This window comes from Rissa tridactyla, chromosome 4 (genome assembly GCF_028500815.1).
Source record: "Rissa tridactyla isolate bRisTri1 chromosome 4, bRisTri1.patW.cur.20221130, whole genome shotgun sequence".
NCBI lineage: Eukaryota > Metazoa > Chordata > Aves > Charadriiformes > Laridae > Rissa > Rissa tridactyla.
Window position 1 is genome coordinate 58,348,094 of NC_071469.1, and position 19,091 is coordinate 58,367,184.

The 19,091-nt window shown below is 42.1% G+C and overlaps 1 protein-coding gene across 4 annotated transcripts in view; it reads left to right on the forward strand.

Moving 5' to 3' along the window:
* The window catches only part of EML1 (EMAP like 1), a 131,779-nt gene that overhangs the window by 18,612 nt on the left and 94,076 nt on the right, over positions 1–19,091 (forward strand). For 3 of the 4 annotated variants that reach the window (XM_054198287.1, XM_054198290.1, XM_054198291.1), the window contains exon 2: positions 4,910–5,209. The exons of the other annotated variant lie outside the window; for it this stretch is intronic. In XM_054198287.1, coding sequence (XP_054054262.1) covers positions 5,083–5,209 — 127 coding nt within the window. In that variant the 5' untranslated portion in view covers positions 4,910–5,082. The remainder of the gene's footprint in view (positions 1–4,909; positions 5,210–19,091) is intronic. 4 annotated transcript variants of the gene reach the window in all.

The following is a 19,091-nucleotide window of genomic DNA, read 5'->3' on the forward strand; positions in this document are numbered from 1 at the left end:
CCGCCACTTGGAAACCAGTCCCAGCGTGTCTCTTGCAGGAGATGTACTCCAAGTGCTCACCACTGAATAAGCATGAACCCCCGAAGGCCATTAAATAGCCCTATGTGTCATTGCTACAAGCAGAAATTATCCGTTGCAAGATCCCTGGAGGTAGTTTACAGTCCCATCTGGAAATAGTCACTCTGAGTCTGTCTCATTCTTTGTTAAATCTTTTCATTGGTTTGAGGGAGTTCATCTTGGACTTACTGTTAAGACTGACCTTAGGTTCCTAAAATCTCAAGATCTCATCTATTATTTTGCTTTTAAATCGTTTGATCCAAACATCACCAACTGAAAAATCTATCTTTGTCCTGTTGTGTCTTGCAAAAATGTAATCTCTATGGCGTGTACTGGTTGAACTGAAAAATATCATTGGTACCTACTTCCATTGCCTTTCCCGGAATGGATTTAGGACACAGACTAGAGATTAATGCTTTGCCTGGTAGTGAGGAGCATTGAGAGTGGGACCAAGTCAGGGTCAGGTTACACAAAAAGAGAAACGCTAGCTGCAAATCCACTACTTCGCAGAAGAGAGCAGAATATCTCATTAATTTATCACTATTCCAAACTGGTCCATCGTAAAGGAAGCCAGCTACAGGACTACAAACTACAGTCTGTATTCCAGTTAACGTTAGAAAATTTGAAAAGGAGGATAAATACCATCTATAACCTCCATTGCCAAAGAAAATGTAAGCGGTATTATTTTCAGCTGCTTACTCATTCAGAGGGAGCCACAGCACACGAGTCTTGCTGGGCTTTTTGGCTGCTGGGAGACAGCAGCTTTCCTTTTTGAGTGCAGAACTGTGCATGCCTGGCTCTTGAGGAAAAACAGGGATAAATTACAAGTTTGTGGATGTCGCCTTGCTAACGTGATGTGTGTAGTCTAAGCATGTGCAGTATGGATCAGGAAAGTGCACTTGGAAGGGAAAGTGTTTGGGGGCTTGGGGAAACTTTCACAAATGGGAAGACAAATATGCTGGTGTCTCTTGTGCTCCAATAAGGACATGTAGAATTATGTGCAGACTGGCTAAAGAAATCACTGCCTTCGTCAGTGGTAATGACATTTCATAACAAAGAGAGATTGTGTCTACAGAGAAAAATAAGAAAGGTGACTGCCAAATAATATCAGTGAATGTATGAAGAAAATAATATTTTGTTACCAAAAAAAATAATAAAAAAAGACATTAAAATCTGGTTACATGACTTGTCTAAACTGAGGAGATTAAATATTGGGTAACTAAGTATTACTACCCAAAGGATTTATTTATTATTCCCCACTTATCCTACTACAACTTAAATACCTCACAAAATGACCATCTATATTTTATTAGTTAGCAGTGACTCTCCACACCAAAAGATAAAAGATATCAAACATGAGATCCCATTAGAAGAAATAAAGAAAGATAGAAGAAAAAAAGAAGGAAAGAGACATTGATCATGGCATGCCACATCTGTTCCCTCTGGAGGCGGCATTCATGGGCACACCAAGTAGCGAGTGGTGGTTTCAATCCCAGGAAAGGCCTGGCTCAGCCGTGCCCAGCTGGAGGGATGCTCTGGAGGAAAAGCAGGTTTTGGCTCTTCTGTATTTGGGACTCAGGTCGGTAACATCCATATACACTCGTTGCTCTGCTCCCTCAGCTAAACCACCTCTGATTCGCCTGTCCTTCGCATGGGGGCAGGCATAAAGAAGCCCATAGTGCAACTGAAGAAGCATCTTGTTCCTTCATTCTTCCTAAGGGTTGTTAGTGATGGGTGGAGCTTGCTTACAAAAAACATCGTTCCAGAAATATGGTGATATTGTAACAGGTAATAAAAAATCTCACAGCCCCAAACAGAGCCCATTTCAGGTTCAAAATGCCTATCAATAAGCTCAGTTATACATTCATAAAGTCACTTGCACTATAAGGATGTCACCAAAGGGCCCAATTTCATTTTCTCCCAATCCACAACAATTTATAGGACTGTGATTTAAATCCTGGCCATCACCCCAAGAGTGTATGTTTGGGGGATGGGGAGTTAAATCACAGGACGCCTTCTTTCTCTCACAGAATTAGCTGTACCTCGAGAAGCCATTCGGCACAATTATTTATTACTTGCATAAATCAGAGGAATGCAAAGAGGTCAGCCACTGAAGTTTAATGGCATATTCCTGTTTCTGTGATTGTTACAGTGTTTCTAACCTGAGAAAGGGATGATTCCTTGGTTTTGTTTGTTGGGGTTTTTTTGTGTGTTTGGTTTTGGGTTTTTTTGTCAGGCTATATGCTCCCGGGGAAATAATAGACAGTGATTTATTTATGAAATTCCTAGAGCGGGAGGAAGTCGTGCTTGGGTCTTGCTGCCATGGAGGGAGATAAATAGACTGTCCTAATATATTTAGCCAAGGAAGATATAACCCATAGGAAAACAGACTCAGCAAGACTGGAGAGACATATACAAGCTGGCACAGGAGATACTGAGCTAGAGAACAGACTGTTTAGATAGAGGCACTTATGGGTACTCCCCACCAACAAATGAATCATCGAGGGCATAACTGGCTATTTTTAGCAGCAGTGCCTACAATTCTTTTGCCTTTTACCTCGAGAAAACTGCGAAGCACTGCATAGGAGCCACTAAAAATCCATACGGAGCAATGCTGGGCTTCCTTGTATGGATGTGCAATGCTCATCTCGGCTTGGCTGTGCACCAGCAGGGCCCGCAGACATATATATATGTATATGTAGGGGTGGGTGTGTGTGTCCATGTGGAAGTAGTTCATTCTCCCGACATAGGTCCTCATGTGATGGGTAGAACAAGGGTGCTCAGGCACCCTTTGTGCTGCCACCCCCTGCTCTCATGCTTCCCTTCAGCCCCCCTGCAGGGATCAGGGAGATCGATCGCGTCTTCTGATATCTTAATTGTTGCTCTGGGCAAAATCCTTTGACTTCAGCTCTGGGGATCATGATTTAATCCAATAATTTAGCCCAATAATGGAAACCAGGCGGTAACAAAATGTTTGTTTTTATCATTATATTCACCATTTGGAAGTAACGGGCTGCAAAACCCTTATGATTTGTGGCAGGGCATTCCATTAACGCATCTTTAAAAAAAAAGCAAAGATGTCTCCATTGACAGCACTAAACATTTTTCTCTATTACTTTGATGGCTATTCACTTTGAATGGAAAGTGCTTTTCCGCACTGTTGAAGCAAAGCTAGTACACAACCTCCGAGCCTGCAGAAACACTGCGATGCTACACGACGGAATGCTTAAAGGGTGCGCATCTGCTCTTTGGCACGGGCTGCCCAGATTCAGAGCCCATACGGCTCGCTGCCTGGATCACCCGCAAATCAGGGCAAAACATGCCCCTGTGGCATCGAGAGTGAACGGAGCTATTTCATCTGCCTTCTGGGTTTGCAGGATTACTGGGTGGATTTTACATTCAATTCCTTGTCTGAAATCGGTGGTAAAATTGACGCAGGTCTAAGCTTGTTTCATAAGGGTTGATTGGGCGGCAGGAGCGGTGTGTACTCCTCTGGCGGTGGGGGCTATGGATGCTGTAAATTGAGAGGCTGATGTTCAAATCCAGCAGATCAGCATAAAGCCCTCAGGATATTATTCTTGCTGCAATTACAAGTAACAGCTATCAGGAAAAGAAAGGGTAGGAGACTGCCACGTAGTGAATAGAAATGTTTCTCTTCAGACATTTGTATGAATACTGCGGACAAGGATAAATAGCTGCTACTGTAAAGCTCTCGGTGACAAATTCATCCCCATCTGTGTCTCTAGCAGTCCTCTAACTTTTCCTTATGGGAGGCAGTGGTGGGTCATCAGTGTGGTCATTTTAAGCTTTTTTTTTAAAAAAACAAACCTGATTTAAGAGTCTCCTTGTGTGACCTTTGCTTATATTCATAAGTGTTTCTCACACAAACAGCCCTAGTGATGCTGATGCTAGTAGGTAGGTGGTAGAGGCGATTTCCCTGTGACTGTCAGAGACTGGAGACGAGGAACAAAAGCTCCTTTCTGAGAGCTGCCCATCCATCTCGGATGCTCTGACTCACTTCACCTCGTGTGGGACTGACTGCTTAGAAAAAACAACACTGCCATCTTTTTACCACGTTTATAGGATCACAGCCTTAGGATACACAAAGCATTACTCACTTCAGCTGATTCCATTAATGCTGAAGACACAGGCTTGTACTTACTCTCTAGGAGCTGTAGAAAAGGCTTCTGTGTGAGAGGATTATGGCTACAGTTCAGATGCTCAACATTTCCTGGTAGAAATATTTCAGGGTGAAGCAATAGCATCATTAAGAGCTTGCAATGCATCAGCACCTGCTTTATTTCTTCTGTTAGAGTCACCCTAATTTACTTGTGTGTGTGTAAGGCTGTGAAAAGACTTAAACCCAATCGTTGCTGTTCTGGATTTTTATGAAACTAGTTACTTGGGAAATAGAGAAAAAAAATCTTAGGCTCAGTTGTACAGCATAAGCTGTCAATGCAAAATGGCAATGCAGTACCATGGCAATGCAAGTGGAAAGCTGAACAGATTTCTGGTTGCCAACATGTGCCTATCTGAGCACGCTTGTATGCAAACACAAATTCAGTCTGGCATAAATTATATCAACCGTGCTCTCTTGCATCAAAATATTTTCCCAGTGCTGTGTGTTTCCAAATATATCTAATTTATGCATTCCTAAGTACGTAATATGTGTTGCTCACAGCTGGGGCAGGTGGATCAGCTCTCCTGTTTAAATCAGAGATGATCTTGGATATTTCAACAGACAGAAAAAGCACTTCACCAGGTGGTGCCAGGTGTGAAAAACAAGCAGTTTGACAAGTCCACACAAGGCATCCAACAGAAGCCCTTCAAATTACAAATTCTTTTCTTGTAGGAGGTGTACTCTCCCTTTCCAGCGACCTTGCCATCCTAAGCGGGTTCTTATGACATCACCTTAATGCTGTGGCTTAAAAACAGCTTAATTAATTTAGTGTCTATGCATTGCTGTCTGCTGCCATTGTAACCTTCACATAAACAAAAAGAAGAAAAGGCACCCAGCTGCCTCTCATGCAGAGCCCTCTGAGTCCCGGACATAACCCACCAGCTGCTCCGGGGGCATCACTGAGGAACATGAAGTCCATCCCTGAGGAACCATCCCAGGCAGACCACAGTGGAGCACCAGAGTTCTGTGCAGGTCACTCCTTTCTTCCATTACTTAATTCCACATTGCCGTGGACATAAGGATTACCATGCATTTCATAACAGCTGGGATTTTAACTCCATCTACAAAGCAATTAATTTTCCTTAAGTGTGACGGTGGCTCGATGTTAAGTAGTAAGTAGAGAGCGTTACTGCAATGATGTTTTCTGTGGTCTGGATATGAAACTGTTGGTAGCGTCTGTTTTGTCTGATTTGTTTGATTTTAAATACCTTACTACAGCAAGAAAAATCCTTCTGACTCAGTGCTGAGCTCTGAAGACCTCATAGAGTTGTTTCTTTTTAAGTATTACCTGTTCATGGTGGGTGCTTTAGTGTGAGTTTAGAACAGAAAATAGCTTTCCTTTTCCTTCAGTGCAGTCTGGAAAGTAAACAGGTGGCAGTAAAAAAAGGACTACACATCTAAAGCAAGCTGTAATGCCATTAATCATTTAAATTACATTAATGAGAAAGGATTTGTTACTTACTAGTTTGAGATTATACATAACTGTACCTTCAGTCTCCAAGGAAAAAAACAAGCAATCAAAACAACTGATTTTAAATATATTTAGTTTTCTTAAGTAGTAGACTTGTAGATCTTTTTATGTTACTCATTAGCTAACAAAAGTAATCCCCATCTTGAGACCTGGCCAAGAAAATCCGGGATTGGAATTCATGTGGAGTCTAATCTATGTAGATTAACTAGCTGTATAGTCTTTTTCCCCTGCATTGTACAGCTTGGCAGCGCACCCCAAAACCAGATTAAAAAGAGAAGAATGTGTTGCATTTCTCCCCAGCCCCAGGAGTACCATCTCTCCCGTAGCAGGGTGCGGGGAGTGCAGTTTGCAGATGGCGGTGCCCTTGTGGGCTGCAGGTGTCAGCCTGGGGGTTGCTGTTGGGGATTGCTGTACGCCCCCAACGCGAACAGCCCTTCCTCCCCAGCCCTCCATCCCACAAAGCTGCCCAAGTCCGGCAATTAGCATCACAGCACCCAATGGCTTTATCTGAATTGTGCGTGTGTCAATCCTGGGCTCTGCACAGCGAGAGCAGGCTCAAGAACCCTTCCGACAGCCCCATGGCTGTATTCCATAGCTTGTGACTCATTAACGGTGAGCAGCTGAGACAGCCCGGGTAGAAAGATGCTTTTGGAGCCGGCTGCTTTGTTCAGAGTAATGCTTGCTTTTGTGGAATAGGCTCGTGGACACGGATGATGGAGGAGATCCATTGAGGAGCCAAGGCACTTCATCCCGGCACAAGGCAGGCGTAGGGCTGTGTCAGACATCCAGGAGCTATTGAAAGACAGAAGTCCAGTGAGATCTCTGAAGCTATCTGAAACTATCCGCTGGGAGGTTGAATGCCAGGGTTTGGGGAAGAGCAGATATTTTTTCTTTCAAACAAAAATCTTTGGGAAGATCCTAGGTCATGTATTGTCTGCAGTCTATAATAGATTGAATGCGGAATCCATCCTCATTCATTCTCAAAATCCATCCTCATGGGTTCTTCTTTGTTCAAAATAAAGAGATAAGATAGGTAGATGTGGATAAATGCTGCTACTTTTAATCATACCATTGGAGTTCACATTGCCCAGCAGGTGCAGGAAGGGTATGCCCAGAGTGCCGGGGACTCGGGGGAGGCGGGGACGGTGGCTTTTGGTGGGTACCATGAAGTTGTGCAGGGAATAATCATGCTGGGTTGCCTCCTGCACGTGTTCTGGCATTGACACTGAACCACGCATGCGCCCGGGTACTTCTCCGGCTTTTACTGCGTGCTGATCTTCTCCCTCCGGCCATGACATCCTCAAGATGTTTTTCCATCTCCTTTAATCAGATTAACCAGCTGCTCATGCTCTCAGGACACTCTGTGGGATGTACGTCAGACCTTGGTCTGTCTCGCCTTCGTATTTAACCCCTTGACAGCTGTGCGGTCGGGGCAAAGGGGACTGTGTCCGGCTTGCCTTGCCGGGGCACCTATATTCTGTTGTCTGGGAGAGGGACCCTTTTAGTCCCCTTGGACATGCCATGCTGCACCTGTGTTCCCTCTGAAACAGGGCTCAAGGTGGTACTTTTCCCAGGGAGATGGCACCTGTAGCATCTGCTGCAGACTGGTATCGTCTTCCAAAACATTTTAAGGGGTGCTTGCTGGTAGAAATGAGTTTTTTATGTTCTTCGGGGTGTCGCTGAGCACTGTGGGATGGCAGCAAGTGATTGAGTTGGTAGCTCTGAAGAGGGCAAGCTGCCACCACAGCTGAAGCTCTCGCTTCTCAGCAAGGACATGGCGAGGAGTTAATTTGCTGCTAATTTGGTGTAAATATGAAGTAAAATGGATATGTGAAAATGACTGTGAAGATTTCACGTAATTACATGGAGTCTGTTCTCTTACTCCGAGTGTAAGATGACATATCTCTGGTGATGAAAGCCAACTTTTTCGCTTGTGTCCACAATCCATACATAGCACTAAATGTGTATGCAAGCCAATGAATAAATGTTTCCATTATTGTGTTTGCAGTCTGGAAAAAAGAACCCAGTAAACCTCTGAATAGCATCAAATATATCCAAACTAGAACATAAAAGGTTCTTCCATAAATACATGCATTTTGAGATGCTCGTTACTCTGTTCTTAAAACAGAACCTGTGCTAATTGCTAACAAAATCAGGAGTCACTGTACCAATCAGATGATCAGAAAACAGTTAATAGAGTGTTTACAGGACAAAGTCTGGGCTTCGCTGTGCTCCACAGCGCCTTGAAGCAGATGCCATCACTACTTTTCTTACAGTTATTCTCCAAGATCTTTCAGCTTTACTGCAGCTGGACTTGTGAAGCAGTAATTACTATGAATATGCATCTATCACCCTTCATAAATTATTTCTGACACACGTGTTTTAAGTAGGGCAACAAAGAAATATGAACTAGACAGGTTGTAATTGTTTGTGGGGAGTTATTTTTTATGAAACGACTGGGATTTGAATGTCAGGTATTTTTACTGTGGTGTTCATTAGAGCACTAAAGGATTGATTTTTCCTCCTGAACACTAAATGCCACTTTTAATATAAGTTTATTTGCATGGAGCTAATATCTGTGATGCTGTGTTGGTTGCTATATGGTTTCTACAACAAACGTTAGCTGCAGAAGATGAGATAAGGTACCTGCACCCAGTTCCTACCTTGGTCGTGCCTGAGCTGAAAGCAGGAACTGGTTTCCATTTACTGCACTTGTTTTGCATAGCTTTTGCACAGTTTGACATTTACTGTCTGGTGTTACATAGCCTTGCGCTTGCAATGCTGTGCTGCAGGTGTACTTGCGCATTAGAAAGGCTGGATAAATGGTGACATGGTCATTACCCATCTCCCCTATCACTAATGACAAAGCTGGTCTGGTTTTTAAAAGGAAAACTAGTATTAAGCGAGCTAGTCTACTGAAACACTATAGTCAGAATTTTCTTTTTGCCTAGAAATTATAATGTTCAATATAATAGCAATTTATGAAAAAAAGTATATTTTCATTGCTTTTTCTTCTAATAATCACTGAATATGGCTGTCAGAAACAAACAGTGAGACAGAAGCATTTTCATTTTACAGTCTGAAAGGCCTTCTGGAAACATAAGCTTGTGTTGAGGCATTTTTCAGAATATTTCCTTAGATCCATCTGTCAAAGGAAGACATTAAAGTGGACGTTCTTTTATCTTTTTACATATTATGGGCCTACTTTGACAGCTTTTCCTTAAGCACATTTCCTGTTGTTTTCATTGCCCTTCTAAAATATAGATGATACTATGTAGGAACACTCCCTGGTACATTTATTTACTATTTTCGGATGATGAAATTTCCACATTGCAATTTCTAGGCTTATGAGCATCGGCATTTAGAAGTACCTACTACTCCGAACTGCTGACATAGGATCGTCACTGACTCAGAAACGTGTCCATCCCAGCCATCTTCTATACTCAACTCACCCTGCCAGAATTCAAGTTTCTTTCATATTCTGATTAGGTGCTTACTCCATGTCTTTTTTTAGCATCCTTTGTTCGTAGATGGACTTGAGAGTGTGTCATTACATTCCTCAAAAGTGCCCGGTGAACTGGGGTGGGAAAGAAGCCGGAAAGCCCTGTCCCGCAAAGCCTTGCTTCCCTACCGCAGTACAAGGGAGCATCATGACGTCCTCCCTCCTGAATGGAGCCGTACTCTCAGCCTGAGCATGTCACCTTATTTGAACTCCTACATTATATAAAACGAGGAAAGAGGTTTTAATTTGTCCAAAAACATCCTCATGAAAGGAGTTTTAAGTCATTTCACCGATTATGAAATCTTAGCCATGAAACTCTTATTCTGGCAGAACTATTGATGGGAAGATCCCTATTACAGCTAGAATATTTTCTCTCCTAATAACTATGAAAACCTCGCTACATATTATAGCATTTTGAATGAGGGCTTCTATGCAGCAGGGTTTTAATGATCTCACTGTTGCCAAGTTTTGCTTTCAAAATCCCAGTGGAACATTTTTACCAGGCCTATTAGGTAATGCACACAATTTTGGGGCACAAATTCACTATCTCCTATTGAATGTCCTCACACTAGTCCTTGCCAATGACACAGATGTTCTTTTTCCATAAATTCTGTCAACCATGGTCTGGAAGCCATAGTTTTCATCGTTCTGTTCATCTCTGCTTTGTATGAATTTGTTATAGCTGGTCATTACCCTTTAACAAAAAACTTTCTGTCTAATTTAACTTCTCTTTAAAATAAAATTTCTGAGGCAAATGGAAGAAAGATCATCTTCTGCTGTGGGACAGTTTTGTAAGCATCAGGAACATCTTCAATATTTAAAACGGGAAATTTCATATTGTCCCAACCAATGAATAAGGAAATGTTTTTTTGCAAATCTCAGAACATGTCAGTTATACAGATTTTGCAATACTTCCTTCTCATAGACTTATTTCTAATGGGATAGTTCACATTTTGCCAGGCCAAAAGTGGAAGTTTTGAAATTTATGAATCGTCCAAGTGCTACTTTCCATACGACATTAACCACTTCGCGTTTTCCAAAGATTTGAAGATCCCAGGGCCATAATAAATACATCTGATTCCATTTGATTTTTTGCCTTAAGAAAAGACTTAAACCTAATCAGTGACTGAAACCTGGGCCGAAGCTTCAATCCTCAAATAAATGATTGCAGTAGAGTGCCTTAGTTGGGGTGGGAGCCCGAGGGCACATCGGGGCTGTTGTCACTATTTGAGGCTCCTGCTGTGAATCCTCTGCCAAAGAATGGCCAGTTAATCTGTTTTAGTGGATCCTTTGGTCATTCCTTTTCTATTGCCTTTCTTTGCATATTGTTTAAGAAACAGTCCTGTGCTATCCAGAAGATTAATGACATCACCTAATTGGTTTTGCTATCCTTAGAGATGATGGGCCAAATTAATCCCTGTTAGAGCTCCATTAATCTTTATGGATTTACACCCAAGATTAATTTGTCCCCATGATACTAATCACTTGCTGTGTGGTCTGTGGAAAATCACTTAACTTTGCATGTTGGTTTTCCATCCCAGCTGGAAAATGGGGGCAATAACTCTGAGTTCAGTGGAGGCAAATACAGCAAACACCCCTCAGGCTGGTTAAAATGGAAGACACTTTTTAATAAAATGAGCTTTTTATTTCTGAGTATTAGTTTCAGTTTGCACTTGTTTTCCCTCTTCTCAGTTCTTCTTGGATAATTCTTCTTGGATAGAAGTATTTCCCTATGGGGGTATGGACGTGCCTGGTATTTATACCCGTTAACGTCTTGGCACTGTAGAGCTTGATGGGAATTTATGTGCTGATTATCCCAGGCCCGGGGTGTCACACTGTAGGTTTTACACAAGTCACATGTGCACACCCAGAGGCAGAATTTGGCCTTTCCCATTTCTGCTTAGTTTAGGCCAATTTCTACAGCTGTTGCCCAGCGAGAATCTCGCTGAAGATAGCAGGAATTTTGCTTAAGTAAGGATTACGGGATTAATCCCTCTATCTCCACTCATGTTTATTTTGGCAGTCATTTAGACCGGAGACCGCCAGAGCCCCCTAGCTCAGGTTCTCTCTGTCCTGCTCACAGATACGCATCTAAATGCGCCTCTCATGGATTAAAGTAGCAATTGCATTTACCAAGAGGCTTCTATATTTGCAGAAAAATGTTCTGGTAATGCCACCAATTAGATAAAACTGGGACTTCACGCGGATAATAGAAAAGAATCTGCTGATAAGGATTGCAGCAATTTATTTTAGCTGGGACCCATGCTAGAGGTGAATAACAAGCAATCCATCAGTTAGTTGACGAAAAGTACACTTGAGTTTTACAACCCATTATTTTTAATAACCCCAGGCATTATTACTCAACCAGAAAATATGTATGTTGAAATCTGTTCTCCTCCATTTATGCATATGTAATGTCTTCAATTGCCTATATTAGCAAATATATGTATAATAAAGAAGTTAAAGGATCAGTCGTTGTAGTCTTTTCTAGTAGGAAACCATACATTAAGATTTAACGATCTTTGCAAAAAAGAAGGTGCAGTGTGTTCAGTAAAGGAATAATATAGCATTTTGACATTTATTTGGTACAGCTTCTTTCAGCGATTTACAAATTGCTTTGTAAGTGCAAGTATTTTTTCAGCTATTCATTTTATTTTACACCCAGTATTAGGTATTTCTTCTTAATTCTAGATATATAAAAGCTGTTTTACCTACTTACTGGAATTCCAATGGACATGCTAAATATACACTGAAATCATCGTCAATTATTTATTTGAGTTGGCGAGGAAAAATATTTTTAAAGTTTAATGAAGCCAGCAGTGATACACAGTTTCACGTTGCTGAGCAACAATACTGGTGGCCAGTATTTTTAAGGTAAAAGAAGGCAGTATAATCATGTTGATGCCTCAGGGCTCAGTTGTACCTCCTAGAATAAAGCTCAGGGGAGCAGGATCAAAGGGCGCAGCAGACTGCTTCAGCTCACGGAATTTCTCCTGAAGAAGCAGCGGCTTGCAGGTCAGGAGGGGAAGCTTGGCAACAGCCCTCAAACTCCACAGGTCCCAGAAACCCACAGGGAACGAAGCTCTCTCCTCCTTCAGGGCAGAAACGATTGAAGAATCTGAGTAAATTGAAGGGGAAGCTTGAGAGGGATACAGAAAAAAAAAAGCAAGCTAGAGTAGTTGACCTGGCACTTCTCAGAGTTCAAGGATAAAGAGACATTAAGCAAAGTAAAAGGTAGAACATAAATTTTATTAAAAGAAAAGCCTTTGCACAATGCATAATCAATCTGGGGAACTCACTACGTCAGAGTACCACTGAGGCCAAAAGCATAAATGGTTCAGAGAATGACTAGCACTGACACAGGCCATGCAACCATCATTAGCTGCATGAGGTAGATTTTAATTTTTTAAACAAGGAATATATATATATTTATATATATATATATATTATATATAGAGAGAGTTGGGGTTATTCAGCCTGGAGAAGAGAAGGCTCCAGGGAGATGTTATAGTAACCTACCAGTACTTAAAGGGGCCCTATAGGAGAGATGGGGAGGGACTTTTTATCAGGGAGCGTAGCAACAGGACGAGGGGCAATGGTTTTAAACTGAATGAGGGGAGATTTAGATTAGCTATTAGGAAGAAATTCTTTACTCTGAGCGTGATGACACACTGGCACAGGTTGCCCAGGGAGGTTGTGGCTGCCCCATCCTTGGAAGTGTTCAAGGCCAGGCTGGACGGGGCTTTGAGCAGCCTGGTCTGGTGGGAGGTGTCCCTGCCCACGGCAGGGGGTTGGAACTGGATGATCTTTAATGTTCCTTCCAACCCGAACCATTCTATGATTCCATGATTTTATGAAATATATATATATATATATTTTCATGCTTTCTGGGACTAAATAGCAAAACTGTGGAAAAAATTCTCTTGAGGGCAAGCTATTTTAGAAACTCCTTTTTTGTGGCACGCTGAGGCCCATCTAATACTGGGCCAGGCAGAGCACAGGTCTGGGTTATCCTGGTAGTTCTTCTTCGTGTGATCTTCTATAGGGATCTATAGAGTCTCCCTGTGGGCTGGCTCTTGCCTTGGGCTACTTCCTTTGTATTTGGGCCAAATCCCAATTCAACAGGACGAGGGTCAGCAGAGAAGGGCATCTTCATACAGAGGTTTCCACAAGCCTCTGTGGCTTTGCAAGTGAAAGGAGAAGCCTTTCCACTTGGAAAGGCCATGGAAGTCACACACCGACTTGACCGAGTCTGTCCAAACATGCCCCTTACTGATAAACCCAGCTCCAGCCCCATGGCGGTCCTGTGGGGGCTGGAATGAGCAGGGCAGAGTGCTGCTGTTTCCTTCACTGCCGGCTTCTGTTTCCCGCTGATAATAGAGAGACTGAAAATATGCAGCACTATGGCTCATTGTTTATTAACCGTGTCCCCCAATGAACATACTGGTGCAAAGCAGTACCAGATTGTACCCCATGGCAGGGGGGCTGGAACTAGATCATCTTTAGGGTCCCTTCTAACCCAAACCATTCTATGATTCTATGATTCTCATCCTCGATTCATGTGCCTTTTTGAAAAGTGTACTCCGTGCCTCCTGGGAGTTATGTTTTTGAACATTCCTTTTTCTGTACTCACTGAGTCATATTCCCATCATTCCTATACCTCACAATATTTTCCCATCGCCATAGTGACTGCCTGCGAGGAAGGCACAGCCGAGTAACTTCAAACTGAACCCAAATTGCCAACGAGACTGGACCTCTGCTTGAGTTTGTCTTACATCAATCAGGTGGTATGAACAGAACAGTGCTTTTTTATTTTTAAGAGAATCATAGTTCCTTTTTGACACAGAGACGATATCGTCACCTGTCTGATCTAAAAGTCCTCCCACCAAATCATCCCGGTTGTTCTAATCCAAAATCCTCTGAGTCGGTCTGGCTCGTTAAGTAAGCAGTGACTCCACACTGGAATTCTCACAGAGCAGTTAAATGAATTGAATTGCAATAGTAAAATACGTGTTGCCCACTTGCATTTATGTGTGCTCCCCCCACACACCCTCCCCTTCAGCTGAATTCCTTAAACTTCGAAAGAGTTTGGACCAAATCCGTGTCTCCGAACACCTCCCTCTGTTGGACACAGAGCCAAATGTCACAGCTTTCTCAAATGTCACACTGTTACACTTCAGCAGAATGGCAAACCTGAGTTTCGTAAGTGTGAAGATAACATTTTAAACTTTGCAGTTTAGGCTCTGGAATATAGAAAAGACTAATGTATTTTATGAATTTAAATGTGTATCTTAGATAACGTAGAAGTCAAATTTCTTTTGTAGAAATTACTTTTGTTAGCACTGTGAAGGGCAAGTCCAGAAAATAGATGGTCCAGCCTTCAAGGTTAATGATCATTTTCAAAGCCTGTTTAGGAGACTGTGCCGCAAAGAAATAAATCATATTAGGTTGTCATTCTTTTATGAGGGAAAGGGAGGAAGGTTTGTACAGAATGCCTTTATGTGGAGGTGTCTGTGAATGCAGAGAAAAGAGGCGTAAATGCCATTCATCTTATAAAAGGGAATAATATAAACACACCCAAACATTCGATTCTGTCCCTAGCAGTACTTTGTGTTATGAAGACAAATACAGGCTGAGCTCACTTTAAAATATTTTCAGATGTGCCGGTTACAGATGCTCAGGAGCACCAAACCCAGAGAGCGCTCTCCTTCCCGTAGGTGTGCGTGTCTGCCTGCCAAACTGCAATTACACGCTTTCAGCTGAAAGAAAATACTGCAGTCAGTGTGAACAGCCTTTTTACTTCATCATCTCACCCATATGAGCGTTATAGGAGGGAATCCAAAGAAGGGAACAGAGTAGAAAAATGAAATCCCAGACATCCCACGTATTGTTTTGGAAGCAGACGGTGAGGACACCTCAGTCCAAATGCCTGCTCAGGCTTTCAGCATTTCACTACTGCAACAGTGATAGTGGTGTTTTGCCAAGTTTTGGCTCTGCTTTGTGTCCTCTCCTAAGAGGGAAAGCGGCGTCAGCTCATTTTCTAACGAGCAGTAGTGGAGTGTGATTGCTTGGTGTTCACCTGACCCGACACACACTAGTGACAGTGAGAAGAAAGCCCGATTCTCCATCACTAGACCCCAGAATAGTAGCACCGTACACATGAGTGCTCAGAAAAGTGACTTGATTTTTTTGTATATCAACTTTATTTTCTAGTAAAATTAACTAAACTGTTTTTTTTCACCAGCTGCTCTTGGGGGTGGTAGGAATATATTGCCAATGAATTAAATGGTGGAAAGATTTGATCTCTTCAAAACAGAAAAACAGAGCAATAGCCTAATTTATATTATTTCAGCTTGATAGCAACTGAGAGAGATTTTGTAAGTAAAGTGGGATTATTTGAGGCACTCCAGCCAATTACGCGTGAACCTCACGTGAGAAGAACAACAACAAAACACCATGGAAGTGGGCCTGCAGCTACTTTCCCCAGAAAGCTGGACAATAACTCAGTGAGGTGGATCTCAGGAAACCTAGGCTGGAAAAGACCTTAAGAGTTCATCTAGTCAGTCTGCCCCAAGGCAGGACCAGCTATATCACATCAATATATATTTGTCTAAAACGATTTTAGAGCCGTTCCATGGATGCTCTGCAACTTCCCCAGGCAACATATTCCAGTGCTTTACTGCCCTGAAAGTTGGAAGGATTACTTATTTTACTGTCTTATTTTAGTGTCTCAATGAGAGTCTTCCTTGATACAATTTAAACGCCATTTAAACTGGACTTAGTGCTCCAACTGAGGTGTTATCGATGCTGAATAGGGCCGAAGGATTTCTTCATACATTTTCAGGATTATTTATCCATCCCAGTATGCTGCCTGCCTTTTCCACTCTGCATGACAAAGCTGACTCAATGTTTGGTTCGTGTGCTACCCTTGGCCGAGCTATTTCCTAACCAGTTATTACCCACCTTCCGGCAGGTAATTCCTATCTAAATGTAGTCCCTTATACTGGTCCTCATTTTCTCTTGCAGAAAGTTCCTTCCAGCTGCCAAGATATTTTTTTTTTAAATTTTAATCTGTTTATCAACTTGCAGAGCTCCCAAGACGTGACCTGCACATTTACTAAGTATGTCTTCTGCTCCCTTTTCCAGCCACTAATGAAAATGTGGACTATAATGGGAGTAAGGACAAAACTATGCAGAATTGTATTTCATACATCTTTTCATTTTGAGTCACTTTTTAGGTATAATTACCTGAGCAGTCTTACACCTGTTGGAACAGGTATAACGGGGTCAGCAAGGCTGTGTTTCCTTATTTGCCTCTGAGAGTGTCATGAGTGTGCAAAAAGCCTTCCTGAAGTTGGGTTATATGACACCAACTGCCCTTCCCCTCTCCACAGCACAATACAGGCATAGAAAGGGCTAGACTGGTTTGACAGACTTTGTTCTTACAACTAAAGCTGAATGCTCTCCCCTTTATCTTCCAGGCACCTATAAATAGTTTGTTTAAAAAATCCTAGATTTTGGGGCAGCAATTGAATGTAATCAGACTGATCAATAATCTCTTAGCTCCTTTTTTCCCTATTTTAAAGACAGGCACCGTGCTTTCCTATTTATGATCCTCTGACATCCTACACATCCAGTGACTCAGAAAGAGTTAACTACCCGTCCTGGGATCGGTCTGCACTTTAAGCATCATAGGGTGAAGTTAACAAGTCTAGCTAGTTTGAAAAAAAAATATCTGAATACAGTGCAGCCATGAGATGAATCAAACTGCAGAACTAACTGATCCTAATAACAATCATCTATTTTCTAGGTTAATTTTCAGCTGGATCAGTTCCCCCAGCCAGATCCCTGCAGGCCCTTACAAATCGCTGTGGCAGTGGCATGCAGGAGGGCAGGGAGGAGCTGGGAAGGGAGCGGAGCAGGGGGGGTGTAATGACTAATGACATTTTTCAGCCTCAGCACTGGCTTAACACATTTGTTGGAAGGCAACTTTAATGAAGACAGCCCCAAAAAAGTCATTTATCACTTGTACCTTCCCATGTCATCTGTCGATAGTTGTCTTGCACCCCTGAGTAGCGGACCAGCGCTCCCCCAGCCTTCTTCATGTGCATTTGCAGAATGACATCTTGGTACCTTGCTGTCCCGGCTTTGTGCTTTTGTCTTCCTGATTTTACCTCAACGTACTTTTGCCATTCATTTACATTTATCCTGAGTAGTTCAATTTACATTTATCCTGAGTAGTTCAATCCCTTTCCATATACTTTCTCCCTGTCAGGTCAGAAAAGGGCTTGTGGTGAAGCCAGGGACTTTATTACTACATTTCCTCTTCTTCCTCTACACTGGAATAACTTGAGTTTCTGAGCTCCAAGGGAAAACATGCAGGGATGGAAAAACCCTGGCTTCCAGTCTTCATTTGCCATATTTCCTAATTTCACATGGAAGGAAATGGTGAATGAATGACAGAGCAAACGCTCTTCATCAGACGAATGGAAAAAGTAGAAAATGCTAAATCATATCAAGACTGTCCCCTAATTGTATTGCCTGAATACGATGTTAACTCAGAGCAGGACATAGCCCATGGAGGACACGAGCAAGAGAGAAAAGGACATTTTCTCTGCCATCCTCCAGCAGTTCTGATCTGCGGGGCAGAGCTGAACATAAACAGAAATTTTGCTCTGCTTCTAGTCTCTAATTGCATCATTTTCCACAAATTCACATGTATGACAGCTGAAAATCATGAGTCTTCTGTATTCTTTTCCAGCATCAAGCATTTTTTACTCCTTATTCTTGGATGGTCACCAAATGACATTTAAAGGAGTGAAGTTGTCCAAATGTCCTTTTACACAGTCTTATATGGGTTTTCTTTAAAACATCTTACTGATAGGAAATTAATGCCATCAACTTCCTTGAGATGCATTTTTTTCTTAATTGCTCGTATGACACTAAGTTGCATCAATATTGCTAAGCTTTTTTTTTCCCCCACTGAAATGATTGCTGAATAAGAAAACAGCTGCCAATGTCTTGAAATAAAAGATATCATGAAGGAATGGAGAGATATTATAGATGCGTAAATGTGAAAAATCTGGATCCAGAGTTTGGACTTTGCCGAAAAACTGTTTAGTTGAATGAAGTCTCTGATGAGCATTAAGCAGCTAGCTATGTTATTTGTAATTATTTCCGTATAGGGCACCATAAAGCTAAATAACACTTTTCTAACAAACAAAAAGCAATGAAATCAAGACTTCAGCTGAAGCTGAGAGTGCTCTGCAAGGTTACAGCAGACGAAGACTTGGCCCTTGGCCTGTTCTACCCATCCCTTCGTCTAGGGGGACTCATTCACCTTCATCTGGGAATACTTGTCTGAAGGGATGGTTTGAGGAAAAGATGCAAAATTCCTCATTGCAAGATTTCTCAGACGGCTGTGAAATACACCACAAACTGGTTATGGCCAAAACATTCATTAAACAGCTACTGATATGTAAAAGAGCTGTTTAAGAAGAAGAATGTGAAGAAAAAGACGGCAAGCCCCTGCACGATAGGGTTGTAGGCTGATGTTTAGAGCAAGATCCAGCTTGGACGGCACAGTGGTCACACAGTGTCCCTTGGCAACCTCCAGCCCCTCATCAGCCAGTGCACGCTGCAGGGGTTTTATGTTCTTAATTCTTTCGTTCATGGCTGCATCTGCTTGTATAATTTATGGCACACAATACATATTTTTCTTTTGAGATTCATTCTGTGCTTTATTCCAGCATTTATTCTGTCAGAAAGCGGTGGGACAAGGAGGGGTTATCGGGCAACAGAAAGTTGAAAAGAACTTGTCTTCTTGCCCTTTTTTTTCTTGAATTATCACTGCACTAACGACAAAATCCTTTTAGTTTCCC